Source organism: Polyodon spathula, chromosome 53 (assembly GCF_017654505.1).
Source record: "Polyodon spathula isolate WHYD16114869_AA chromosome 53, ASM1765450v1, whole genome shotgun sequence".
Lineage (NCBI taxonomy): Eukaryota > Metazoa > Chordata > Actinopteri > Acipenseriformes > Polyodontidae > Polyodon > Polyodon spathula.
Window position 1 is genome coordinate 432,359 of NC_054586.1, and position 10,479 is coordinate 442,837.

Here is a 10,479-nt window from a genome sequence, read left to right on the forward strand (position 1 = left end):
AGAAGCAGAAGATGAGGCTTGGCTTTTTAAAGCCTTCCTGAACTACAGGGTATGTGGGAGTATCCCCCTCGCCCAGCTATGGTCCCACCCACCCTGTCTGACAGGTATCAGCAGAGTGCAATTACTGTAAACGGATATACCTGGGCACACCCAGGCAAGAGAGCTAGCGGGGGGAGGGAGAGAGCAGGTTAAGTGGTAGTAACAGTAGTAGTTTTTTGCAGGACACTTTTAGTAAGTGAGTCGATCCATTCTGTACTTAGGACAGGTTCCCGATTGAAGTGGGTTTACAAGCAATACCCAGCAACTGCAAAATGCAGGCGTACACTGAGAAGCAAACATTTTATACAGCCCAGCCAGTGGTTTTCACCTGCATTCGATAGCATTTGTGTTTGTAAAAACTTGATTCCTAATTTGCATGTATGCTCATTGTGTTTTTTTTTTGTTTGTTTACAAAAGGAGCTTATTAGATAAAAAGCAACAGTATGTGAACTAACAATTACGATATGTAAAAGGAAGGCTTTAATTCCTCCACTCACTGTTGGGTGTGCCTGGCTCTGATTCTGTCTAATGCACCCCTCCCTTTAGTCAATCAGGTGCTGAGTTCTAAAGGAATTGAAGATATCATTTATAACCTCCTGCTGCAGTTGAAGTGAAAAAGGCCTATTTGGCTCAAAGAGCGACAAGCTGTTTTCAAGACAAAGAATGTGTTCCTCCAGACCACACTGCCTTTGGGTGGGGAGGGGAAGCCAAGCAAGCTGGACAGTCAGTGTTCTGCTTCTGTGATAAAGTCCCCTTTAGCATGAAAAGTGGACTTTGAGTTTCTGCACTGCAGGATCTACCTGTTGTGTTGTACAACATGATCTTTCACATAAAACCAAGAAATTAGCGGCATACTGGGGCAGAATTTTACTACTGGAGATAGTGGGTGAATGTTGGATTTTGTTTTCTTTGAAGGAGCTGGTTTAAGTGCTACAGTTGTGGTGCAAACATTTAACCTCTGGAGATTTCAAATCTGGTTTATTTCAGGATCTAGGGATCTCAGCTTGGCGGCTATTGGTGGATAATCCATTAAACCATGGTAAAGTACAGCTATGGCCAAAAGTTTTGCATCGCTCTATAAAATTAACTAATTTTGCTTCATAAAGTTGAATGAAACCTGCTGAATAATGTTATGTTAACTGTGGAAGGGTGGTGGGTAATTCACTGACACACGGGAGACAGACAGGTGTAATTGGAACACCACACAGGTGCCCAGTTTTATTTATTTTCTGACTCTCGTCAGTGATTTGTTTTAGCCTGCAGAGGGCGCTGTTATCCATGGCCTGATTATCAACAATGATAGACAGGACCACGGAAATACCAATCCTGGTACTTAAGACAGTTGCGGGCGCACTCGCAGGTGCTCAAATCATAAATGGAAAACAAAAGGAGAAAGAAAAAGGGAAAATAAAACACTGTAATAAAACTACAAACAAAAGGTGCTGCATTTCGCAGCTTTACCCCGGTCGTCGCTACCCGCACAACCCGGGTCACTGTCCTACACTCCCCGCTCCCTCAGTCTTCTACACACACAGTACTTCGGGGTTCACTAATTTTCCATATACTTAATGAAAACTGACAGATTGAGAAAAATACAGGACTACTATTATGGCTTCCGGTAGAGTTTTGCGATATCATTTTGTAGTTTTTGATTACATGATGTTAAATAAAAGATCTAAACTATGTTCATATAGTTTTTTTGTTTAGGTCTCAATCCTAAAATGCAAAAAGGTAGATTGAATTTCTTCTCTGAAACATGAAACTGTGTTCGCTGTATTCCTATTTGTTGTCAATACAGGAGTCTGTAAATCACTTTCAACACTTTTAAACAATGGCCACAAAGGTAGGGTTACCGTATGACTCCATGTACACAAGGACAGTTCAGGCTTTTCAGCTCACACCCCAATGCATTCTGGTAAATGTAGTCGTGCTATGTCGGTACCCTGAGACAGGTAAAACGTACCAGAATGCATTGTGATGTGAGTTGAAAAGTCTGAACTGTCCTAAACTGTCCTAGTGTACGTGGAGTCTTATGGTAACCTTACAGAGTCCTATGAACTCCAAAGAAAATTGGGACGGGAACATGGCAATACGTTTGTAGCCAGGTGAAGTGCTACACTTCCTCCATACCTGTAGGGGTCCTCAGTAAAATGTGAGTGCTATAAGACACATTGGACCTCCCTCTTGGAACTTACTTGTGTTCTTTGAGTGCTATTTAAATCTACCAAGAAGACATGCAAGCTCTGTATCAGTGGTTGGAGGCGCCATTTCCTTATGGAGCCACCACTGTCCTTTTTGTCATACTTATTATTATTATTATTATTATTATTATTATTATTATTATTATGTGCCATTTTTTTGTTCCTGAAATCAAACTGTGCACTTGTTTTTGTGTACGGAGACCCTGAATACTGCACTAGACAGGCACAACGAACCCTTTTAACTTGCCAACGTCACACACTGTGTAACTATCTTACCTTGTACCAAGTGCAATGCAATACACAGTCATACTGCAACTCTTCAGGGTCTTATCTAAGATCTGTACCTCCCCCAGTGGCCCTGGCCACATGCTAACTATTTTTTGTATGATTTTCTATTTAAGAAAACCTACTTTAAAATGTCAAATAAATCCAAGTGGAACACTACAGGAATAATGGTTATGCCGCTGGAATTCAGATAGAATTAGCATATATTATGTAGTCAAAATAATGGCTACAAATTACTATGAACTCCTATGCTATATATGTGTTGCTTCACTTGATTAATTATGACTTTAAAAAAAAAATAACACCAGGACTGGAAAAATCATTTAAAAAAATAATAACAGAACATTTATTATTCAGATGTTATTGCAATGCAGTCCTAAGAAACTGTTGATATTCTTATAAATTTGCGGCCGTAACTTTATCGTGTTCCTGTAAATCCTAGGAGCAGTGTTTATTTTTCAAGTACAGGAAAATGAATGAATGAAAAAATAGGCAAGACACAAACTAGATTAATTTAGAAACTCAGATTTATTGCAGATATGTTGTTACAAAAGCCAAATGCACTCATACGATCTGTCCACAGAGAGTCAGTCAGTCAGTCAGTCGATCTGTTTCATTCTGAACTCCGGTCAGGTTGCTTATAAGGTGGAGCTCACACTCAGTGCTCCCTGGAAGGTAGGAGTGGTGGTGACAAAACCTCATCAGCTAATGCTCATTTTAAGAGACTCTGCTTTTGGGACTATAACCGTATCCACACCCACTACCTAGAAAGGGGGCTGGTGTGAATGAATCCGCTTTGTAATTCATTCTCTTAAAGCTCCCCAAGCTTCCTGCATCTCTGGTGCTTGAGGCTTAAAGAATACATTAAGCATGTGTACCCTGGCTAGTGGGACAAACCTGGTGCTTTTTCCCTCTTAGATTCACACCCAGTAAATTATTGCACCATAGAGTTCAAACAAGAGCCTCTAGAAGGTGCATGTGCTAAAATAACAGTATATTAATTTAGCTCCCCTCAAGCCGAGAGGTATCACTGTAGCATAATAGACCCTGCAGCTTATGCACTTGACTGCATTTTCGACCGGAGGAATGCTTGCTTGCTTGATTGGTGGGGACAGACTGACTGGCAGACAAGCATAAGACAGGCAATTTAAGGATTACTGGGTGGGGGGGGTTGGTGACCAAAGAGAAGGCCAATACAGAACATTAAAAACGGAGAACCACCCACCTCCACCCCTCATCCCCCAAACAAACATTTGCAACATATTTCTTTGGGTGTTTGAGTTTTGCTTTTTCAAAAAAAAAAAAAAAAAAAAAGATAATTGACAGAGGCACCAACTGATCAAGAACAGGACCTGTAGAAAGATCTTTGAGAGGATAGATAGATAGGAATGGGGCGATCAGGGAGAGGGTTCTGAAAGGGCACTAGACTGTTCGGACAGATTGGCGCTCTGTCAGGGAGAAAGGTGTGAACTGGAGAGGCTGAAACCCCTTCTCGAAGCGTGGGTCGACGGGTTTAGTAGCGTTTGGTCTTGGTCACGGAGGATTGTGAATAGGACACTTTGCTGCTACCACCGCTGCTGCCACCACTAAAACCTCCGTATCCTCCACCACTCATGGAGCCTCCTCCAATTCCTCCTCCCATTCCTCCTCCCATTCCTCCTCCCATTCCTCCTCCAATTCCAAATCCACTGCCGCCTCCTCCCATTCCTCCTCCCATTCCTCCTCCCATGCCGTATCCACCGCCACCGCCGCCTCCTCCCATGCTGAATCCGCCTCCTGAGTCAGAGAGAGAGAGGGGTCAGCAGGAGACCAGACCACACACTGTAGAACTGGGGGTGCCCACATATCCAGAGTCCCCCAGCTTTTATAGACCACTAAATAATTAACTCATAATAACCTGGAAGGAGCTTAAACTGGTTCAGGTGAGTAATTTAGAGAGCAGGAGTTTTTTGCTTTGTCTTATTAATAGGCATTTTTCACCATGCAAAAAATAGGAGATGAAATAATAGGAGATTAACGCTATGACCTATGTGTCCAAACTTAAAAAAACATTTCACTCCTTCTCAATGTCCAGACTTCTAAATGTTAACTATAAGATTTTTACTAGAATTACTACTTATTCTACCATCACAGTTTTAAAAAGATATATAGTTATTAATTTATTATTTTCAAGAAATATTTTGTTACCAGATGAAGATACACTCTGCTGCATGTGTACTGTGACTGCTCCACCGCCTGAGCTGATTCTGGGGAGAGAATGAAAATCCAAAGCTTAGATAAAAGATACAAATATTGCCTTCCAAAACAGCAACAATCCCCTGCATTCACTGCTTGTGTGATTGTACCATGTTAAGCTTCCTGTCTATGTTTCTATTTTAATGCGTAATGTCTATTTCAAAGTTTTGGCAGGGCAATCTCTCGAACACTATAGAGTTCACACAAACTATTTAAAAATTTCTAAAAATGTAATTAAAAAAATCAAAGGGGATATATATGTACAAGTCTAGAGGACTAATAAATGGTTAATAAATTCCCAACAGGTAATTATTTGTGACGTTACATTTCACTTAATTTTACTGTGGGGTCACCGGACCCCCACACACCAACACTGTGCTTGTTGAGATAAGGTTTGCACATTTCCTTACCTGCTCTCCTCTCCTTCCAGGAGTTTCCTGTAGGTGGCGATCTCAATATCCAGGGCCAGCTTGACGTTCATCAGCTCCTGGTACTCCCGGACCTGGCGGGCCATGTCCTGCTTGGCTTTCTGGAGAGCGGCCTCCAGATCTCCAATACGGAGCTTGGCGTCTTTCACTGCCAGCTCCCCGCGCTCCTCTGCCTCAGCGATCTGAGCCTCCAAGTTCCCGCGCTGTCGAACAGAAGGGGCCGTTAGTACTGGACGAGAAACCCTCACGGGAAGTACACTGCAGCTGTGATGCAATGTGAACGGATGTGGACCAATCCAAAAAACATTTTCTAATAAACACATAAATAATCTCAGACAAGACTCAAGTTATCTTAAAATCTTTTTTAAAATGTTACAGTACCATGGCAGTTATTTATATGTCTTAAGACTGGATGAGATTCAATCAAAAAAGAACGGAGCCGCAACGAATATAGCCGTACTATCAATAAATAAATATAAGGACAGATTGAAGAGTTTGAGGGAACTGCATCTGTCCTCCCAGAAAGAGCATTCCTGCTTGGCTGCAGCAGACCCCATTGGGTGGGTCCTTGTCCCTGACTCTCACCTGGCCCTTAACAGATTCAATCTCAGAGGTCAGTCTGCTGATCATGCGGTTCAGTTCTGCGATCTCAGATTTGGTGTTGCGCAGGTCATCACCGTACTGTCCGGCGGAGGTGGACATCTCCTCGTACTGCAGGACAGAGAAAAGAACAGGATTCAAGGGATATATATATAATATTGAATACTTTCAACGTTATTAGCCAAACACAACAAACTGTGATGCATGCTCTCACCTAGGGCAAGGCTGATCTTATTGAATCCTGTACATATCCTGTGCTAAGAGAAATACAGACTAGTTCTAGAGTCCTTTGCTGAAAACTATGTTTAATTCCCTTATATGTGTTTATATAGACAACTATATATATGCTCACCTTCTGCTTATACCAGCTCTCAGCCTCGGCACGGCTCCTGGCAGCGATTTCCTCATACTGAGCGCGCACTTCGGCCACAATTGAGTCCATGTCCAGGTTACGGCTGTTGTCCATCTCCAACACCACCGAGGTATCCTTGATCTGGGACTGCATCTCGCGAAGCTCCTGCAAAGAAACAAAAACAGCACACAATACGAGATGTTAGGAAAACTGCCTCTTTGTTTTCAAACTGTGAGGATTGATTGCTTGGGAATCGTCATCAAAGTATCAACGATGTTCAGCAACTTGTAGTTTTAAGCTTCTTCATTAGCAATGCTGTTGTGACACTGCTATGGCATTGCAATGGTTCTGTACGATTGAAAGAGAACGATATGATGGTATGAGGCATTGGTAGAATGGCACCACAGTGACACAGTACCAGTGGTATCATTGTGAACAAAGCACACACTTCTGGTGATGCCATTGGGCTACGGGCTTGCATTGTATTTGTATTTGTTTTGCCATTGCTCGTAGTGGTCTGCTCATGGGTCTACTGGCTAGAGTTCTCCAGGACAGTAGGCTATGATTATGATGGCTCCAAGTTGGGTTTACCTCTTCGTAGATGGCCCTGAGGAAGTTAATCTCATCCTGGAGTGCATCGACCTTGGCTTCCAGCTCAACCTTGTTCATGTAAGCGCTATCAACATCCTACAAACAGAGAGGGATACAAGAGAAGACTTAGTACCACGACTGCATTCAATGCAATCAAACATATAGTTCTATGGGACAGTGAGAATCATTCTGTGGGGTGTTTTCAGTGTGTGTTCAGGGTAAAACCCCACTGAGCTGAGTTTTTTACCTTCTTCAGCAGGACAAATTCGTTCTCCACACTGGCGCGCTTGTTGATTTCATCCTCGTATCTGTAGATGAAGATGTTTGTTTAGTTCAGTCCAAAAATCTGGTAGTGTCAAGCTTACTAGTCTTGGAAACTGGATAAGGGTACTTTGTTTGCCTTTATTGACTCTTGGCCTCACTTATGATTGAGGGTAAAGCAAAGCATTACCCTAAAGAAGTGATTCTCAAAGTGTTGTGAGTGAGGTATATCACAAGTTGAAGCTGTCAGTTCTGCATGCAAGTTTATTTAAGATGACTGATGACTGATAAACAAGGTGGGGCGGACAGTGAGTATGGTTTCTTGGACTCACTTGTTTTTGAAGTCCTCCACCATGTTCTGCATATTAGACAGATCACTCTCCAGCTTCATCTTGTCATTGCCCAGGGAGTCCAGCTGCCGGCGCAGGTTGGCGATGTACGCCTCGAACATGGCGTTGATGTTGGACTTGGTGGTGGTCTGCCCCTGCATTAGGTTCCACTTGGTTTCCAGCATCTTGTTCTGCTGCTCCAGAAAACGGACCTAGAAACAGAGAAGGGCAAGCAAATCAGGTCAGAAACGCACCTGGACACGAGGAAGGGGGGAGAGATGGAGATATTAGAGTTGAATGCAGGTGCAAATTCTCTTTTACTTTGACATTTTTCAGGTTTTTTTGTATTTTTTATATTATAAACCATGTTAGCATTATAGCTTGAAATACAGTGCAACGCCTGTTTTGGCATCCAAACTTTGCCTTGCCACGCCCTCTTCCCATTGCAGTTTGCTGAGGGAATTAAACTGTAACCTGAATACAAAAAAATTATAAGATGCAATACTTCATTATAATTGTAATGCATATTACGGTCATATATTGCCAGCTATATGTTTTCTTTTAAATTATGCAACAATTAAACATTTTAATAAACAGAACATCTGTTTCGGATAGCTGACTCTGTCTTTACTGAAGGGCGTTGTCACAGTGAGGTTTGCCCCAGGCATCATGAACCAGGTAAGTTTTTTTAAAACTTGGCTGTACGTTGAGCAGAATTATCTTTAGGTGGGGCTCTGGGCTGAAATTGGCCACTGCGTTGAATGAATGTTAACGTTTACTTGCTCCAGCAAGTCTTTTATGCATGATTGTTGTAAGAATCCTGTTTTTTCACACTTTGGACAGTAACAAATGTGATCCGTTTGTCGTGCAACACCGCAGATTAAAATTTTAGTGCTGTGAGCTCAGTGTTTTTATTTTCAAGAAAACCTTTTAAATCACATAGTCAGGAATAATTGTGAGCAGTCTCTAGAACAAACAGTGATAAAGGTATTAGCTGATTAGCTGATGAAAGATCAGTTTTCTGTGCAATAAAAAGCTGATAAAGAATCTAGTGAAGCCTTCCCTTTTAATGTAGTCTAACATCAGCAGGAATATAAAATCGAATGCACCTTTTAATTTGACTCAAGCAAATGAACATTTACAGCTGCTATGCATTTGAACAGCTGTACCTGGTTACAATTGTACCAAAGTCATTTTATATGATTTTGCATGCTTGTCCTGTGAATATGTTTTTTTTTTTTTTTTACTGTATGATATGTATTTAATTTACTGCAGTCGATTTTTAAAAGGGCTTGCATGATAAAATTTACATTTTAGAAGCTTGTCAAACTTTTCAACCACACCTAGCTTGTTCGAGTCTACATAGTCATACAGAATCTAGTTACACTTAAATTACACAGCCCTGATCAGAATCTTGTTTTCTGTTTTTCCCTTTACATCTGCACCCTAAATACGGTCTCTTAAAACATCTCCTGGGACCAGCACTTTTCTGCCCCCACTCCTCCTTTCTTTAAAAAACTCAAACTTAAATAGATAAACCTTTGTATACAATTCAACATAGTCTGCTTGACTAACAGTTGCACCCTCTTTACAGTTGTAATTGATTACTCCCCACCCCTGGCACCAGCTCCACAGCACATCACAAAACAGGGACCCGCACTCACCTTGTCGATGAAGGAGGCGAAGCGGTTGTTGAGGCCCTTGATCTGCTCCTTCTCCTGGGAGCGGATCACCTGGATGTTGGGGTCGATCTCCAAGTTGAGGGGGGCCAGCAGACTTTGGTTGACGGTGACTGCGGTGATGGGGGCGCCCATGCCGCCACCGAAACCGCCACCAAAACCTCCGCCACCCCCCATGCCAAAGCCGCCACCACCACCGCCCATGCCAAAGCCGCCACCACCACCACCACCGCCCATGCCAAAGCCGCCACCACCACCGCCCATGCCACCGTAGCTTGACATGGAGCTGAAGCTGGCTCCACCGCCATAGCCACCGCCGAAACTGCCACCACCAGCACGACCACCACTGCCGAAGCCTGAGGACACAACGCTCATCCTGGACCGGCTTGGTATGATCAAGGAACGGCTTCCAAAGCCACCGCCACCGCTGCTGCTTCTAAAGCTCACTCCTGATCCTTTGATGCTCCCGGAGCCTCCAGAGCTGCTCTTGGTCGTGGTCATACGAAAGCTGGAAGTCATGTTTGGTTCTAGTGTTTTATTTTATTTTGTCAAACTAGTGCGAGCTGGCATGAAGAGAGAAACAGTGAGACAGTGAGAGTCAGTGAGCGGATGAAGAAGGAGAACGAATCTCTCTGAAGAAGCAGAAGATGAGGCTTGGCTTTTTAAAGCCTTCCTGAACTACAGGGTATGTGGGAGTATGCCCCTCGCCCAGCTGTGGTCCCACCCACCCTGTCTGACAGGTATCAGCAGAGTGCAATTACTGTAAACGGATATACCTGGGCACACCCAGGCAAGAGAGCTAGCGGGGGGAGGGAGAGAGCAGATTAAGTGGTAGTAACAGTAGTAGTTTTTTGCAGGACACTTTTAGTAAGTGAGTCGATCCATTCTGTACTTAGGACAGGTTCCCGATTGAAGTGGGTTTACAAGCAATACACAGCAACTGCAAAATGCAGGCGTACACTGAGAAGCAAACATTTTATACAGCCCAGCCAGTGGTTTTCACCTGCATTCGATAGCATTTATGTTAAAAAAAAAAACTTAGCAATATTTGATTCTTAATTTGTATACATGCTCAAGATATTTTTAGTTTTTTTGTTTTTTTTTTACAAAAGGAGCTTATTAGATAAAAAACGACAGTATGTGAACTAATATTAATTACGATATGTAAAAGGAAGGCTTTAATTCCTCCACTCACTGTTGGGTGTGCCCTCTCATTGTGTCTAATGCACTCCCTCCCCCTTCTCACCTTTCCCTTTATTCCACCAGGTGCTGAGTTCTAAAGGAATTGAAGATAACGTTTATAACCTCCAACTGCTGCAGTTGAAGTGAGAATGGCCTATTTGGCTCAAAGAGCGACAAGCTGTTTTCAAGACGAAGAATGTGTTCCTCCAGACCACACTGCCTTTGAAAAGTGGGCTTTGCGTTTCTACACTGCAGGGTTTACCTGTTGTGTTGTATAGCATGGTCTTTCACATAGAA

General features: G+C 42.8%; 1 protein-coding gene across 2 annotated transcripts; it reads right to left on the bottom strand.

Moving 5' to 3' along the window:
• Nucleotides 1-3,821: 3,821 nt before the first annotated feature.
• On the bottom strand, nucleotides 3,822-9,639 carry LOC121307132 (keratin, type II cytoskeletal 8-like). 2 transcript variants are annotated; one of them, XM_041239261.1, is made up of 9 exons: nucleotides 8,986-9,639; nucleotides 7,325-7,533; nucleotides 6,979-7,039; nucleotides 6,732-6,827; nucleotides 6,141-6,305; nucleotides 5,774-5,899; nucleotides 5,171-5,391; nucleotides 4,713-4,771; nucleotides 3,822-4,280 (listed from the first exon to the last, which is right to left on the bottom strand). In XM_041239261.1, exons 1-9 carry the CDS (start codon nucleotides 9,517-9,519, stop codon nucleotides 4,039-4,041), a joined length of 1,713 nt encoding a protein of 570 aa, XP_041095195.1. In that variant the 5' UTR covers nucleotides 9,520-9,639; the 3' UTR covers nucleotides 3,822-4,038. The 2 variants fall into 2 exon arrangements, with proteins under 2 accessions (XP_041095195.1, XP_041095194.1); XM_041239260.1 differs by having other exon boundaries at nucleotides 3,822-4,301.
• Nucleotides 9,640-10,479: the final 840 nt, after the last annotated feature.